Source organism: Sinohyriopsis cumingii, chromosome 7, assembly GCF_028554795.1.
Source record: "Sinohyriopsis cumingii isolate HCF-2022 chromosome 7, ASM2855479v2, whole genome shotgun sequence".
Lineage (NCBI taxonomy): Eukaryota > Metazoa > Mollusca > Bivalvia > Unionida > Unionidae > Sinohyriopsis > Sinohyriopsis cumingii.
This window is the reverse complement of record NC_142967.1, coordinates 30,323,403-30,342,580: the sequence shown is the minus strand read 5'-3', so window position 1 is coordinate 30,342,580 and position 19,178 is coordinate 30,323,403. Positions and strand designations below refer to the sequence as shown.

Sequence of the window (19,178 nt, the reverse complement as noted above, 5' to 3'; positions counted from 1 at the left end):
GCAGAGCCAGACAGTTGTCCTGTGGCAATCACTACACCTGGAAAGGAGAGGCTGTGAGAGATGCTTCACTTTCCTTTGGTGAGCGGGACATCCGGCCATGCCTCACCCCCCCCCCAAACAAATAATGCATATTAAACAACACAACACTAAATGTTGAAAAAAAAACAAGCAAATAGGTCTATATCATTCAGATTTTTGAATGAATTTGGTTATGAGTTTGAGATCTTTGCATACCAATTATATATGTTTCTCATACAGCAGTAAAATGTATAAAATATGGAAAGGTTGGAGGGTTACATATGGTTGTATTTTTACATTATTACATAAACCTGCCCATTGAAAGAATTAACTGATAAGTTATGTAAACCAGGTGAGTAATGTCAGACTCACTTATGCTTTTGTATATTAGATCTCAACCATATTTCCTGTGAAGTTATATGCCAGCTGTATTGGGCATAGACAACTAGCTCATTTTACATACAGTGTTCTAAGTGGCAAAGAGGTCTAAGGATTTCCCTGTACAGATCACTGAAATCTCATCTTTGCATAATTTGCTTTGAGTCTTTGCTTGGCCATCATTGGTATGTGAGAAAGCTTGCCAGTAGCTTCCTTTGTGTTGGGAGGTCTACCCGATTTCTTTCACCAAATACTCTGGTTACCATGTATAGCTTATCAAATGGTGAACAATGGCATTCGACCCACACAATCAACTAACATCAACTCCCAAAAAGCTGTAATGTTGATATTTGACCAAATTGTTATACTTTGGCAAATCATGCCTAAATTTTATGAATAATTTGTCCAAGAGGAAACTTTTAAAATCAATATCCTGTGTGCCTAGGTTTTGAAAAATTATAGATGCCCACTATTGAATTCCAGCCCAGTCTTTATCTGGTTGTAAATCTGCAGCTACAATGATGTGATAAGAATGAATTTAGATTAAAAACTACTAATGCACACAGTTCACCCATACATCAACTTCTGTTGGTAATTAATTTTAGCCAGTCAGCAACCTCCTTTAGTTAAAACAATGCATCTAATATATAACCAGAAATAGGGTGGTTGTTTAGCTAATAAAACAATTATTTGCCATTGACCTAAATTAAAATTGTATTAATATTCATTGTCAATATCACTTTTCTCCAAAACCTCTTTGAAACCATTGTTATCTCAGAATTCAAATTTTTTCAAAGATATCAAGGAATTTATTTCAGTTTGGGAGACTGCTGTAAAGATAAATTGATAACATTTTGAACAAATGAATATTAGTTTCTCTCCTAAACTTCAAGTATTTTGGTTCCTTTGTGGATATATAGTGCATATTGTAAGCTAAATGAATTTCAATGCACATTGCTACATTATTATGATGAATTGAAGTAGTTAGGATTGTTAAATTGGCTTCAAATTGACAAATTCAAATTATTTGTGTTTTTTTTAAAAAGTATTACTCAGTGTCATTTAATTTCTTTACATAGAATTGGTATCATTTGCTTTTCTTCCTTTAGACATGTAGATGAAACTTAGGTGTGTGTGAACAGTGATCGCTTTAGAAAAGGGAAGTAAATCTTGGAACCCACTTCTCCTTCTTCACGGACTTTTATTTTGAGAAACCAAGTGGTTCCTTTTGGTGTTAATGAAATCTCAAGTTAAATATTGTAGTTGAGGCAAAGAGAGATCTATCTGTAATAAATCTTTGAAAGACATGGAAAAATGGGTGACAATTGTAGACCAAAATTATATATAAATGAAAAATAATTCTCAAGTTACAGGAGCAAGATACAACATCTAACAGCGATCATGCAACCTCATTTATTGATCTCATTTTGCACAAATAGATGTACCAGATTTGACAAAAGTGGGAAAAATACAATATTTTTATACAAACCCTAAATGATTGGTAAACTGTGCCCGTTTTGAATAGAGTAAAACAAACTAACCCTTTCAAATTTTATCGTAAACACCCAACAACCCTTGGAAATATCCTGTAACTGACAGTAAAAAAAATTTTCCCTGTGTTAGAGCTCAGGCTACTTCATTGTTTAATTGCCTTTATGAAACAGAAACGATACGAAGACTCAAGGGCCTGGATTCATAAAAAGACTAAGTTCATGTATCCTTTTTTACCATGCACATAAAAAAAAGTGATTAAGTTATAATACACCTCTGCCTCGATAACTTGTGCACACCGGGGCCCAGAACGATGGACCACACTATAAAAGAGGGTGTGAGTTACAGAGGGACCTAAAAAATATAAGTGATCCATCCCTGTTGGACATTGTGCAAACCGCGGGATGGGATGGGGGCGGTAAATATACTGTTTAATGGCTGATAACTCGTTTTACAATTGTGTCAAGAATACTTGTCAGTAAAACTCTTTTTCTAATGCAATGGCTTGTTATTCTGTATAAATTACATTTATTTTCAAGATGCCCAACATCTGAAAGATCATTACCATTATTCAAACCAGTTTCATACAAAACTCACGCATACACGAAAATTATGTTGATTACACTGAAACCGAACTAAGAGATATAACTAAAACACAAATTTTGCTTGATAAAATATTATTTAATTGAAATTATTTTATTAAAGTAATGCCTCAAGCAGGTGTGACATTTTCATTGATCAAAATTTTGGTGAGTATCGTTATTTATGGTATACTAAGAAGGTCGTTTGGAAAGAACATTCAAATATGTGAATTCTTTTTTGACAGTTGATAATTTCATAATGTTGATTAAATTTTCCAGGTCCAAATGTTTTTGATGATAAAATGAGTGATATACGTCCATGTTTCATTTACCAGTTTTGTGATTTTCTTCAGGTTCAATAAGACTGATATTTTTTGTATTTTCCAGTTTTAAAAATGGGATCCACACCTTATAAGCGTGGTTTATAAGTGGTTTTGCTAGTTATTAGGGCGCAAGTTATCATGGGAGTGGTGTATGTTGACTGAAATTTGTGTGGAGGCTGGTCCTGCAGGGTACACACATCATTTTTTAACTGGGATGTTTCATACCAAGCATTCCTGCACATGCTTTAGTTTTTTCCCGTAAAATCTGTCATTTTGTAGGAATTGGCTCTTGTCAGTTAGTCAGATACTCATCTTCCAAAAACTTGCCAGTGTGGGAAGTGTGACTAGAATTACATTTTACTTGTCAAAGTTATTCAATGCATCAAAGAAAGACAAAGATGTTCCAGTTGTGATTAGACCCTATAGTAGTTACCTCCCTTTGGTAATGTTCTATCAATGGTAATACTTGAAACAATAGTAGAAAATGCTTTTGAAAGGAAATCCCGTAACATAATTTTGTAGAAAAGCATTACTAATGTTTATAATTGTGTATTTTTATTATTGAAAATGAAACAGAAAGCTCAGTTTTAAAATTATTGAAAGTACAATAAAGAACAAATTTAAAAAAATAGATAATGAATCCAAAAATGCATTTTAAAATAACAGTTTGTGTAATAAGTATTATAGTACATTAAATCGCTGGAATAAGTTTATAAAGTGTTTAAGATATGTATTAATAAACATAAACTTTTTACATATAGGTGGTTAGGCAGCAAGAAAAGTATTTACAAATTGATCAATCAGAAATCACAGTAATTACTCCAATAATGTTTAACATGTTAATATAAATTCTCTAATGACATATTAAAAAAGAATATATAGAATAATATTGCAAAGAATAGTTAGAGCCATCTGTTTATAATAGATAAAATGACTATGAAAAGGCAGTATCTCTTTAGTTCTGTTTTTCAATCAGTCTGATTAAAATTGAGATCTCATATTATACAACAAGTGAAAAACATTCAAAACATACCATTTCTGATGATAATTCTTCCTTTCCTGCAATGCAAAATTTGAAAGCTTTGGAAGAATATGCACCTTTATCAATGTCTTATGCAAATTAGTGTTGCTTTCGGTCATCTTTTAGATGCTTTAATTTGTTTCATTTCAACCAAAGTTGCTTCTTGATGAAAATTAGGTTTTTACTCATTTGTTAAAGTAGAGTTATGGTTGTTATTCATCTCAGAACATGTATTCCATGAACACTCAGGAATTTTCTTTTTCGTTTTGTTTGATTTCGACCATATTTAGTCTGAAGTCTGACCTTTGCAGTATTTTGGATGAGTAAATAGTCATATATTACATGTTTTCCCTAAAACAACTTCTTACATTGTATAGTTGATTCTAACTAAAGCCCTTCAGACATTAAATATGCCACCATGGAGGACATGTTGAAATTTTGTTATCCCAGCTCCTTCTGAAATGTTGGTCCCTACATTTTCAGAGTCGATTCCATGAAATCAGAGACTCCTATATTAGCTAGATGGAAAAAAGTTGGAGCTGCATTTACAACATGACACCATCTTATGTCAGACATCAAATAATGTCTTGATTTTTACTGCAGAAATCACAGTTTTAAACTGCAGAATCTAAAATTTGACAGCCCCATAATAGGATTGGGGTTAGTGTTGACCCTAACCCTAACCCAACCCCATAATATCCTAGATATTACACATACACAACTTGCTCATACAGTCTGGAAAAAGTATGCTGTACTTGCCTGGTCATATTAGTATACATGTATAATGTAATGAAATGGTTGACCTACAGTCACTCATTTCCAAATGGATATTCTTTACTTTCACTTAAGATGTTGTATAAACCATTATGTTAAACAAACTTGGCAAAGTAGGTGGAATGAAAATTATACAGACAAACTTAAGAACAAAGTTTACAGATGGGAGGAGGGTATTGTGCTGATTGTGTATCAGGGACACATACCTGACCATGCATACGTCTGGAAACATTAACCTCAACCTAGATTGCATACTCTGTCAGAGTGCATACCCTGAAGCACATTATTGTTGAGTGTGTCAGCTTCGACACTGACCATCTATTATAACTACTTCTGCTCATGCCAAATCCTACAATTCTCCTAAATACACCATTTACCTGTTCAGGGCACTCCGAGTTGGATTTAGCATCAGTCCCTGGGATTTTTCTTAATTGATGGAGTGGAAAATGTCCAATATCTGGATCACCTCCATGGGAGCAACATCAACTATCAGGACAGTGTTTCCCTTTATGCACATTTGTGCATCAGGGACGCACGCTGGAAAAAATTGACGCACACATTTTGTTTCCGTGCATTTTTTTGACACGTAGGATTTTCATAATGTGATCAGGATTTATTTAATACCCAATGCATTGGACGAGGGATGGCATCGTAATACTTTGAGCAAGGGAATTGACTGGTTCCCCGCTTTGTTTGTTCCTTGCCTTCCGCTCCTCTATTCATATAGCAGAGTGCAATGCAGTGAACATTCGACACAATGAACCAGACTAGCATAGGCAATATGATGACGGAATAGCTTCCCCATATCTCGCGAGCTCTCACGCGATTTCCATCAAGCTCAGCAAGCTGTCATCTAGATGTTTAACCTCAATGCTTGTTGCACTAGAAAGTGATCTCGAGATTAAAACTATGTGCACTAAAAATCATAGTGAAGAAAGTGAAAGAAGCAGAACACAAAAGAGTAACTGTGGATCTAACTTTAATGAAAAATGGAGAAAATTATACCCTTGACTGGAATACGGTATTCATACATTAGGATTACTGGTGTGACTTATGATCACGTGATTGTGAAGACTGCAAAAGTGAATAATCCTTCTGTGACAGGGTTTTACAATTTTAAAAAATCTGCCCTCGTTCGCCACAAGATATCTGGAGAACACATTATAGCCCAAGACTTTATTTCACAACAATGAAATCAGTAAACTTGCATAGACAAATGCGTTATATGGATTACAAAGTCAGCGGGTCATTGCAGATTTTGTTGGTTTTTAACTTTGCTGCAATAAAAGATAGATCTTAAATGTTATGTGTAACTTATTGGAAAGAAGATGAACCATTATCCCCCTTAATATTTGGATAAATGTGTTCTAGCACAAAGTACAATGAAACCGATGATAGTACACATTTTATGAAAGGCAGTAATTTGACTGCCATTTTGTTTAAAAGATTTATTTGGTTTTTTGTATTGGCTTGTATGTACTGTGTTGGGCTAAAATATTGCTTCATAATGATTATAAGGAGACTGTTAAAAGTACAACTTTAAAACAAAAATGAACTAATAAAAATTTACTTTGAATGGACAATGCATTTGTTTGTTAATTGTGCATGTTGGTTTATTTGTATGTTTAGAGAGAGAGATTATGTTGTGCAAGTTGCAATATTCTATTTCAAGCTGAAAAAGTACAAGTCATATAAAAATTTGTCAGTACATTTTTTGACCCCCACATTTTTTATTTGACCCCCAGTTCTGACACCAAGATTTTTTTTTTACCCTCAATTTTGCACCCTTGGGGGATACACTGCAGGATTACATTCTACAAGACATTGGTGAGTTATATATTGGAACAAGACATGATATCAATTGTTACTCATCTTCTTAACCTTGGTTTCCTTGTCAACAAGGACAAGTACGACCTCAAACCTTCTGGACATTTTGTTTATCACAGTATCGAGTTCAACACTCAGTAAACAGAGTATGTCGCCCTCAAACATGAGCATTTAAAATCAGTACAGTGGTTACTTCCTTGCATATACAGGACGATCTTCCTGCCTGATAATTTCTTTACCTGCCAGGATTGTTTTGTGTGGCAGTGGATCTATTGCCCATTACAGATGATTAAGTTGTCCAACTGGAGGCCAGGTCTTTGCCCATTGGATCAGCTTCTCACAATTGGCACAAATACGTTGTTCCATTTCAGAAGATTCGGCAACCACACTATACTGATGTCAGGTATACCTTGGCAGTATAACCTACTCAAATCAAAATCTGTATGGATGTGAGCACAGAAGTTGGGAGGAGGTGGGATACACCACCTTCCATCATTCTGGGAAGCCACTGGAGCATGGGCCCATCAGGATCATCATTTGCATATAAAACTTTTTATTTTATTATATGAAGACAATTTTACAAGCTATGAAAATTGACATGGAAAAATATCTGAAAATAACCCCACACCAATTTAATTTGCTTTGCATCTCAATGAACATTGTTAGGGCAGTTGCCACAAACATTGCATTTGAGTGAAATTGTTCTCTGTTATTATCCATGCTGTTGGAATAAGACCTGAGTTCACTTCTTGAGCTTTTATCTTATGGTGCAAAATGTTGTCTTCAACAGCTTCATAAGGATGTGACTTTTCATGACTTATGTTGGATTTGTGGGAGGAAACATTTTTCCCTTGCAAATCTGCTCCCCCACATATGGAGTAAGTTTCCTGTCAGGTCATTTAGAAGCTGTCTTGCATACCTTAGGGGATTAAGGATTGTCTCTCCAGGGTAAGGGTATGTATCTCTCTCCACCTTTTACTTATGTTCCAAAAGTATTATGATCAGGTGATGTATTTCATGAAGAAACCAGTTTGTTTTTAGTAAAGTATACTTACATGATTATAATACACATTCATCTTCTCAGTCTCCAATATGCAGCTACATCCATACAGAGAGTGTGCCTTCCACTCCAATAGTTACTGAAGTATTCACTAGATTTGGAACCATCCCTGTATCATTGGGAGATCACTCTGTCTGCAATCTAAGAGGACAAAATGTTTAGATTTATAGCTAAAAGGTTTTAGGAGGGCTTGATTTGTGAGGCAGTAGTTTACCTGAGGTACTATGGTAGTTTCCTTAACCTCCATGATTAACAGTTCAATCTACAGCATAATGCATTGTTTTTCCTTTGACCATGATTAACAGTTCAATCTAGAGCATAATGCATTATTATTCCTCTGACCATAAGGACATGGTCAATGACTTAAAAAATTGCATTCAGGTTTGGTTTACATTTTCATTTTATATTTCCTTAAACCCTGTTTCTTCATAAGTGAACATAAAGCAGTTAAATTCAATGATATGCTTGTTTACTTTTTGTTCTTAAGCTCAAGGACAGTGTCATATAATATTTGTGTTCAGATTTTATTAAAATATTTTTCATTTTCTTATTTTTCCCAAACACCTTGATGAGTTTTCATCATGCTTTTGATGAATCATTATGGAACTAAAATAGTTAATTCTACAACATTCTCACTTATCCTTTTGAATCTTTGATCAAGGTCACATCTTTTACAAAAGCGCTTTCATTATGGGCTCATCTTACCCTGGCCTTCTTGTTTCATTGTTGTATGAATTATAACAGGTAAATTATATTTAATGATAATTTTCAGTTGTTTCTTTGTTAGTCCAACTATTTGCAAAATGCAGATTATAATATAATGTTCAAAGTGAAAGAAATGTGGAAGAAATTATGACTTTTAGGAATTAATGGTGTATAGTAAATTATTATTAGGGTATGACACATTTCATACTCTGTGGTAATTTTCGTAACTTGTATATGACAGTATGATATAACAATAGTGCACATATAAATATTTCCTACTCTGTACATGTTTTTCAGGCTTTTACAGCTGTACTTGGTGGAACAGCAGTGCCATCTGCCAGTATTAGAAGGAGTGCTTCATCATCTTCAAACATATCTATAGGTAATTGTTTCACATGCAAGTTTTATTTTCTTGAGACTAAACATTATGACTATAATTTACAATTTTCCAGAAATTCATTAAATTAACACTAGTTCTCTGTGTTGAATGCTTTTTGTATTTAGTACAGGAAAACACCACTATAACATGATGATTCAACTCCACAGTAATACAGTGCTATGTAACCTGTCATTTTAATAAGCACCAACAAAGTTATGAAATGCTGAATACATGCAGAAAATATCTCATAACCCTTGTTTAAGGATAGATATCAAGAGTAGAATGGTTTCCTAAAGAATGTATTGAATTTTAACCATTTTGATAACAACAGTACATTTCTTGTTAATGAGGCATTAATTACCATTCTGGAACACAAATTAAAATTGTTCATAATTTGGTAGGTAATGTATTGCTTGTGTTACACCGAGTTATGCAGGGGTCTCATACCATTCATTCCCATTATTATTTTTGTTTTATTGTTTCTGGTTCAGAAACTTTTCTGTTTTCAGTAATATAATGTTGCAGAGTGTTTTGTAAATATGGCTATAAGAAGCCTCTTGGAAACACTGCCTCAACCTGCCTGTTTTGTACTAGTTGTAAATATATGGATGTTTTTTATCCTTGCATTATGGGACATTACTCAAGTAACTACATATAAGATGTGAAAGATTGGGCCTTCTTCTTCTTCTTCATAGTAGTAAACAGGGTCCTTGTTTGAGCCCAATAAGACTGAGAAGAAGAAACCTACTTCATCCCAGGATAATATGGAATCCTTCTATGGATCCTCAAGGGCCCAGAAAAAGATTAGCTCTTTATTGGAGTAAAAAAAACTCCTAGATCTGAATAGGGCATATAATCCTTTTCCCAATGGGGAAATACTAGGGCAGAGAGTGAGTCATACCCTCCATGAGGGAGGGTTGGTACCCTATCCAAACCCATAACTGATAAGCAAATTAAACCTCAGTTTGGAGGAGAGCTTCTCCTGTCATTCAGAGTCACCTAACTACTCATTGTATGGTTACCAGGCACTGGTCATTAGAGCCCCATTGGAATGGATATAGGATTTAGGTTGAGACCTCTCTGGTCTCATGCTGGCTTCCACCCTTCTTTTGGATAGAGAGTCTGGGTATTCATGCCAGACTCAGGAAGGGGATCAGATTGGTATCCCACCCTTTCTTATGATCCTTCGTGATTCCTATTAGGTGTGGGGCATCCCTTGCATATAAGTGAATTGTTCTTCCCATTTATGTCCCAATTGACATCTAGACCTTAGCCTCATTAGCAGTGCTTATGTTGTGAGTTGCAGACTTGAATCACCTGCTTGTATAGAGTCAAAGAGGAAGGAAATGCTGGTCTTCTTCCCCTAAAACATTTGAGAGAAGTTGAGAAGCAGCCTTATTCTTCTATTAAGTCTCTTATTAGGGACTGTCCCATAGCTGTACATGAAGAGCTATGAGACATGGATATTTTTACCCCCAGGTCTCTTCAACAGAGAGACATATGGTCTTAAGTCCTCCTTCCATTGGGTAAGAGCAGGATGTAAGACATCCTCTCTGTCCTAGGGAACTGTATGGAGTTTTTGCTTTTGGTGCCTCTTCCGTTCAGGTCCCCTGCCTCCTCCCACCTACTGACTTTGACAGCAGAAGTTGAAGAGAAAAACAAAGTTTACTGCCTTCTTCCCCAAAATTTATTTCAGAAGCCCTCATGCTCACAGGAAAAGGAAGGTGTCTTCAGTTTAGAGAGATCCTTCTGGGGATGCCTTACTCCCCCATTTGTTATTCCCTCATGGCATCTGATGATCAGAAAGTCCTGCAATTCCATCACATCTGCTTCATGCCTATCAAAGAATGCTCATCCTGATTACCCATCAGGGCCTTTGATGAAGTTCTTGAAAGGAATGCAGCCACTGTCCAGGAAGAAGCCTCAATTTAGGCCTCCCTCTCACTTGTCTGTTGTTAGACAAGTTTGCCGAAAATGGCCTGGGGGACCCTCATCCTTTCCTAAGGGAGGTGGGCTATCCCAGGGTCTGAATCCTCTCTTGCCATGCATACCTTTTTCCAAGAATTACCACCAGTGCTTGGCCGGACCTCCTGTTAGAGGTCTGGTAAAAAATGACAGATAATTGGTAAGTCCTGTCTGTAATAAGTAAGAAGACAGGTTTCAGCTCTATGAGCATCCTCCCCTGACTGGTCTTCATTATAAAAATCTGGTGTGGTTAAAGAAAAGGGAACATATCCTTGTACAAAAGGGTACAGTAGGGAGGGTGTTAAACAAACAGTCTCTGACCTTCTAATCTCAGATTTTCCTGGCATCAAAAAGGAAGAAAGTTTTGACTGATCATTATCTTTCCACCTTAAATAAGTTTCTTCTAGAGGTGCCATTTAACATTAAAATTGCAGCTACAGCCATTATTTCTGCAATAACTGGTTGATCCAATAACCTCTTAGGTTTCCTAAGAGATCTTCCTACTACTGGTGCATAGTGAGCCAGCTCGGACTTGTTCCAAAATTAGAGAAACTGGAGCTAGTTACGTTTAAGGATTTTTTATACATATGGATGAATTTCCTCACAAACAGGGTATTAGCTCATGTTTTTTTGGATGGAATAGACTGAATTCTGGCCTTTTTGAGGCACTGAACGCCAAGACTTTGTCATTAGCTGGCTTTTATATTCCCTAGTAGAACTCCATCATGGACTTGGTTCCCCTAGGAAGACTGGCCCACCAATTTCACATTCTTGTGAACTGTAAACTGCACAGAGATCCCCTAATAACCTGGATTTCTCAAGGAATTTTGCCACCATCTGAGTTTTGGTGGACTGATAAGGACTGTTTTCTGACTTGATTCTTCATGAATGCCCACATATCCTCACTCCTGTCTGTTCATGGATGCATCATATTCTGGGTGGGGTGCTCATTTGGAGTAGAAAGGGCTAGTTCGGTAGGGTTCATGAATTTTGGAAGAAACTGTAATATGCATTAACAATTTACATTAACAATTAGGTGTATGTCAGGAATCTTTGTTGATGGTTTCCTCTGAAAATATTTCAACTGATAGCAATACCTCATCCAACAAGAAGGCTCACATGCACCTTCGCTTTGAATGGATTCTGGGCAGCCTCAGAAAGGTTAACCCTCCATGATTATTGCAGATGGTATGTCCAAGAGAGACGAGGTAGTCTTAATGGAATGGTCTCCACACCAGTCTGTATTAAAGTCCCTGTTCAGACTGTAGGGTTGACCTTTAGTAGACTTGTTTGCAATGAGGCTGAACAACAAGCTCCTCACATTTACATTTTTCCAGTCCCAGGCAAGAAGGCCTGGACAGTGTACACCCTCAGTTCAAAGTGGGATGATCTGCTTGCTTTCACCTTCTCACCATTCAGAATAATCACCTCAGTGAATGTAGTTCAGTGATCTCTATCTGTTCATAGACATGATCCAGCTAAAGGAGGGACCTGCTGCATACAAACTAACAATTATGTATTTGGCTTTAATCATTTAGCTTCTTTTTCCATGTAATTACATCTTACGATCACCTGTGGATGGATTATGCTGTTCTGGTACATTAAAAAATGAAATAAATGTAAAGCAAATAACTTGTGTTTGTCATTTTTATCATCATCCCTTTAATCTCATTCATCATATAAATTTGAGAATATTCTAAAAAAGAAGGCTGCTGGATAAGAATAGTATATGAATACATCTATCTATCCAAGATGTACATATGCTTTCATTCTGCTTTCCTTATGGTTTCCTTATTTCTGAGCAACTATATATATATATATATATATATATATATATATATATATATATATATATATATATATATCAATGACACAGTTTCAAGATAACATAAGTTTCTTCAATCTAGAAGATTGCCTCAGATTCATTATATTGATTATATAATTCATTACTGGACCAGTCATTACTTTTAAAGACAGTGCGGTGTTCAGTGCAACTGTCTTTAACTTGTGACTTGTAAATGATATTTGAAAAATGTGAGAGCGTTTGGATTTTTCTCAAACTTCAGAATATGTCATCAGAAAAAGGACAGATCAACACTGCTTGATAAATTTGAAAATGATTCAGTACAGCTCTCAGACTGAGCCCAATATCGTGCTTATTGCTGAGTTTGTGAACTCCATGATGATTCATTGAAAGTGAGAGTTTAATATAAATAATTTGTCAGTATATTTTGTGTTTGTATCCTGGTTCTAATCCACATGGATTTTGCCCATTTGTCACTGACTTTCAACCAGCTTCAGAACCAGTTTTTGTTAACCTTCCCCTTGATTGATTGGGTGAAGCTTGTTTTTTTTTCTTCATAAGTATGTGCAAGATGATAGAGCAAGCTTCATGCCTTGTCTTTAGAAAAGCTTTTTACTGCTTCTTTTGGTAGCTTCACTCCCTATAGAGATCCCCACTATTAGTCCTACCTTTGCTGGAGTTGATCAAGATAGACTCTTATACCCAGTTAGGGTCTTACTATTCTATATGTCCACTTTTGAAGGGAAACATGAAGGTATGAAGCATCTTTTTCTTTTCTCCTAAGTGTTCTGCTGATATTTAACATTCACTATTTTCAGGGGTATTGTCCTCCCAATCATGTTCACTTACCTGTAGTCCCTTACTGAGAGAGACCTTTCAGACATGACGTTTACAGCCTGGGAAGTTCAAACTTTTGCTACCTTGAGGGCATAGCTAACTTATTTGTCACTGGAGAATATTATAAGAGCCACATTTTTATGGACACTTACTATTTTGCCTCCTTCTACCATCAGTCTTGGTGCACAAGAGTGATGGCTTAATTCTTTGGCAACCAAAAGTTGATCCCAAGCTGAGGCCAGATTGCACTAATAGACACTGAATCTATCATATAGCTGAGTATTTCATTTTTATGCCAGTTTTGAAGCCATCACCCTCCCTTTTCACTGATAAATTCATTAGTGACAGGTAATGTATTACTCAAAATGTAGTTTGCATGGGGAGTGAAACTAATTTTTTGATAATGTAATACTAACCCATCGCTATTGCTAGATTTCCTTTTCCCATCCTGCTCTCAGATGTTCCACAAGTGGTTTGGTTGATTAAGAAAGGAGGCAGATGCACATGGGACTGTAATGTTTGGAGTAGATTGTGTCTGTTTTCTTTTTAGTTCTGACTTGAATTTTCCATCCTTGAAAAACAGTAAAATTAGTTTAACACCCCACCCCACCCCTTCAACATATTCAGTTTCCATTCAGCTGATAACTTATTGATTGGCTGACAACACAGCCAAGGCTCATTTGTACGAGTCTGGTTTAGTTTTGTGAATGTTTGTTCTATAACACCAGTGCCCATTAGTTGCAACATAAGTTTTCTGTGTTTAACTTTGATAATTTGCAGTTCTAAATGTATATGAATTGAGTTATCAGTTTGAATAATAAATGCATTTGAACAATGGCATTCCTGGGTCTGTATTCTGATTAATTGAGCTAACATCAGTGGGCATTTCTTTGCCTTGCATTAAACAGCAGTTAAGAGTATTTCACAACACTTTCAAGATAAACACAAAAAGAGTTATAAGCATTATTGTGGCTAGTTCATTACAATTAAGATTAATAATTATCATTATTTTCTAGACTTGATGACGTTAATAGATAATTTGCCAACACAAACTGAATTTGTTATTGACATATTTAAAAATTCAGAAGAAATTGGTGAAGAGATTGTGAAACATTAGGGAGTCACAGCGTGACTGTTGTATGCATATTCTTCATAGAAAGAAATATGTTGCATGAACACTAACAAATAGCAAATATTCATTCAAAGAAAAAATGAAATAAATCACAACAGATTAAAAATAAATCCTTCGCAATAAAGATTTGAACTGCTTCAAAAAGTATTCACAGGAAATTGTTGAAGTGATGGCCAAAAAATTAAACATGACCATGTTAGATAAACATTCATATTATAAAGAAATTGTTATATTGAGTTTTTCTTTTCTTCATTTTCATTCTGTTTCCAATATGCATTGCTTCATATGTAACAGAACACTTTTTTAACAGTGTGATGTCCAGGAAGATGAATGTTACTGCTATAGTCAACATATAATATTGAATTTTAATTGTAAGTTAAAAATTATGATTCACTTTAAAATCATGATTTGCCATAAATATCCATAGGTGTTAACTTGCACGGTTTACCCATAATTTGTAAGTTTTTTCCCTTTTTCGTCAGTGTATGGCCGTACAACCGTTTAGTACGTTTTTTTTGTACAAATTGTTTAAAATTTTTTAAAAAATGTGTGCATCCGGCACTCTGAGCATAATTTTATTTTTAGAACAAGAATTCAGTGAGACTAGGGTGGCCCTAAACAATCAGTCAAATCATACTCAAAACCGTGCTTTTCCTTTGATAATAAAATGAGTTTCATTCATGGTTCAACTCCTGTGTGTGAAGATCTTGTCGTCTATCGCTCTGAAATTTGATGCTCACTTGGATTTCTAATATTGACTAACTACCTGTGTAGTAAGTATGTTTTCTTATTTTATACATTATTTTATTATTTATACTTATAACTATCAAATGCTTAAAGTTCGCGTCAATTTTTATAATTTACATAGTGTGGCAATCATGTTCGTGTAACTGTAATTCGTCTGACTTTTCTGTATGGCGATAAAGTCCATTTTTTAAAATTGCAACAATTTACTAATTAGAAATAAATACTCTGCTAGTTTTAGCACTGGCATTTTATTGTGCTGTTATAGTTCTGAGTTAAGTTTGCCAGATGCATAACGTGAACCAGAAGATGCATTGCCATAATGATGGATGTAGTACAGATACTGAGTGACGTTCTTCTCGTGGCTCGAAAATATGTAACTGTCAATTTATATCAAGTTTGTGACCAAAATCGGCACACCATATAGCAAATCGTAACCTTTCAAACTGCAGGAATTTTAATAGAAACGATCAACATTTACAAGGTATAAACTTCTTTACTGCTACTTTGTCAATTTTGTTATCTCTAGATTTCAATTTTTGGAGAGCTCCTGGCATAATATCTTGGTGTTTATGAGGAAAAATATAAATTCATAACATATTTGCAATTGGGAGATCTTCCTCTATCACATGTCAAATCTAAATTTTTAAATTTTTTATTTTTATTTCTCTGATCTAGTTGAAATATTCCATCTATCAAATGGCTGAGCCTAACTCAAAGAAATGCAAGCTTGAAGACACTGACCGAGGTAGTGGCAAGTTTCAGGCTGAATGGATTAAAGTCTTCCCTGGCATTGTAGATGTATCCAAGTTAGGATCTTCACATGCTTTTTGTAAAATATTCAGTACAGACATTAAAGTGTTGGTGTTGAGCATATATGATGGGGAGGAACACTTCAGGACAAAACTGCATGAAAGAAATTTGAAATAAAGAAGGGAGCATACATCAGAATGAAATAAAGTTTCAGAAATGTAAATAATTATGTGAATATGTGTAAAAATACTTAGTGTATGGCATTTATAGTTTTAAAACTGCTGATCTTATATAATGTATGAATACATTTTTTCATGTAAGGTTTCTTGGTCTTTGTATGGTTTTTATTGGTCTGGCATTCAGTTTTCATCTCAGTGGGTTGACACCTATGAATATCACTCATACAGTAATAATTGGTCCTACACTTTTGATATTTCAGAAGAATTATATAAAGATGTCTGATTATGAGATTTTAAAGGAGACATTAAAATGATTACTGAAAATATCATAACTAAGACAAAAATTCCTTTCTTATATAGATAAAATTGATTATTTCATCTTCCTGTTCCCACTTGAAAGAACCCCAAAACAGTTTCTTACACCTTTGCACAGTAATTGCTGTAAGACCCATTCAATATATAGAGATATATTGGTTAACTCACATTAAAAAGAGATTCTAAAGATGAAAGATGACATACTTTGTGAGGATAACTTAGATAAGAGATGATGATCTATAATGATACACTGTATATATTCACGTATTAGCCAAATAATTTAGAAAAAGGTAAAGGCCTGGAAGAGGGGGGAGCTTATCCATGGGTCAGTGTTTAAACTTGACAGTTTTTAGGTCTTTTTGTTGACTACTTTAATGACTGTAAATCTTGGGACATCAGAAACAAAAACTTTTTCCATGTCATAAGACATTGGCATGTGAAAGAGATTAACTTTTGGTGAGCCGACAATTATTAAACTGTTATAAAGTACTATGATTGATTTTGTTATTTTTTTGATGTGCATATTTTCTGATTTCTCCAACACAAAGTTAAAGGTAAAATCAGACTTTATAATTCATGGGCCAGTTGAGTTTACCAGGAAGACCATGCTGAACAATAATATACAGTACTTACAGAGTACAAAGTGTGCATTGTGTCACTTAAATCCTTACTTATTCCCAAACATAGATGCAAATTTCGCTTTATTCATTGTTTCAACCAAATCACATTCTTCCAGGTAAAATTTCAGCTAGTCCTTAATAGCTCTTTCATTTTTTCATTTACATTGAATCACACTCTCTCACATTACTCATCTTTGTCGATATAAGCGATCCTACAAATTGAGGTAATATTCTAAAAATGTTATGCATGTTTAATTATACAAGCCACATAACCATCATAATTTACATGTTCATGAAGAGTGGTAATAATAAAATCTAATATTCTTATATAGATCAACTAAGATCAACATCAATCAATTTTAGGTTTTTGTTTTAGCTGAACAAACATCATAACTTTCCACACAATGGAAAGCTTGATGTTTTGGCATCTCCTGTGTTGATACTCAGCAAATTTCTTTCGTTTTGTGACAGAAGTGCAGGCCAGTTAATTATTAAAACCCTGAAACTGGCTTGTGATAAGAGGGAATTTTGACCGTAACTATACCAGTACATTGATGTGTAATTGCCTTTTATTCCTTAATGTTAGCATGATTACTGTAGTTTTGTAAAATGGTGTCAAAGGCATACCTATGAAATTTTCAAAAGCCAAGTAGGGAGAATGAATAAAAGAAAATAGAGATTGGGAACTAAAATCAGGAGGTTTTTCTTGTCATTTTTAAAGCCTTGTTTTCATGAAATATTGATCAATCTTCCTGGTCCAATATACGTGAAATTCGCAAAAAGACTCGCTGTTTCTCCCTGTGAGAGACCCTATTTTCCCCTATTTGCTGTGTGATATGTATTTTCTTTCCTTCCTTTAATTTAACAATGGTAATTATCATTGGTATATATGATATAAAAATTCCAAGTGTTCACTCGTGTAAGTTTCTTTTGTGGGAATGGTACTATAGCAGATGGAGTTAAAGCATTGATAGTGATTATTCTTGGGCTTTAAATTAATTGTGGACGATTTTATTGTTGTGGTTTACTTTTTTGTTCTTGTTTATTTTTGTTTATTTTTATTATTGTAGAGGTAAAAAAAATCATTAATTTATGTGAATAATGTTCAAACTTCAACATTCTATTTAGTGAAGAAGCGAATTCTTTATAGTCAAGTAATTATTTCGTCACAACAATAATTCACAGGTGATACAAGAGAACATGTAGGACTTGTATTGTTTGAAAGAAATGAAAATAGAAGACATAATGTAATAATCATGAGTTCTCTGCGAAAATCAGAAGATATGAAATCGAGAGGTAGGCGTGAGCAACTCCAAAAATCGGGAATTTTATTTTCTCCTGGCATGAAAGTTGACAGGTATGGTGTAAGATCATTTACATCAAAGCAAACTACAACTCAGCTTTTCCGGTATTAGCATCAAACCGTATTGCTTGCTCGTTGTGTTGTCATACTGGGATTACATTTTTATGAGTTAGGTATTTACAACTTCAATGCAAAGTAAAAACGTAATTACCAGTGCACTGATATAAAAATGTCCAATGCAATAATGCATAAACAACCAATAATCAAGTCAAAAGGGAAAGGTAGTGTTACAGCAACTCGCGATTGCTAAATTCTTGTCATCATTCGATCAAATTATACCCAAATTGAAATTAGGCAGAAACAATAAGAAAACAGAAAATTAAATGAATTACTTTTCTAACAAGTTTATACCATTTCTTTTAATAATCATGCATGCCAACCTCGAGATAAGTATACATATAATTTGTTAAAATATAACTTTGCCAAAATAAATGCATTTAGAACTTACCTTCTTAATCTTGAGATGACTTGGAGTTGTAGGTCGGCTTATATGCAGGTCATGCACTTTTTAGTGTTTATACCTGTTCAGTTTGGAGGTTGGCTTATATGCAAATGGGCTTATATGCAAGTATATATGGTATTAGACCCTTTTCCCAGCAAAATTACAAGTGTTTACCAGGGGCCCCAAGTGGCCAAGTGGTCCAAAGCGCTGTCCGTTCCTGATCACTGCCATCTCACCTCTGTCTGTGTGGGTTCGAGTCTCGGATTCAGCCAATGTGGGTATGTGAGAAAGCTTGCCAGTAGCTTCTCGTGGGTAGATGGTTCTTTCTGGGGTTTTCCCGGGTTCTTCCTCCACCATTAATACTGGCCGCCGTGTATAGGCTATCGTGTGCTGAAAAAATGGCGTTAAACGCTACAACAACAACAAGTGTTTACCAATGTGTATAAAAATTAGGCAAAATTGATGGT

The 19,178-nt window shown here is 34.9% G+C and overlaps 1 protein-coding gene across 2 annotated transcripts in view; it reads left to right on the top strand.

The window, feature by feature from the left end:
* LOC149794962 (protein mono-ADP-ribosyltransferase PARP14-like) overlaps positions 1–19,178 on the top strand; it is a 156,499-nt gene that overhangs the window by 55,155 nt on the left and 82,166 nt on the right. For both annotated transcript variants that reach the window (XM_089964622.1, XM_089964621.1), the window contains exon 12: positions 8,476–8,560. In XM_089964622.1, the coding sequence (XP_089820748.1) occupies positions 8,476–8,560 (85 nt within the window). The remainder of the gene's footprint in view (positions 1–8,475; positions 8,561–19,178) is intronic.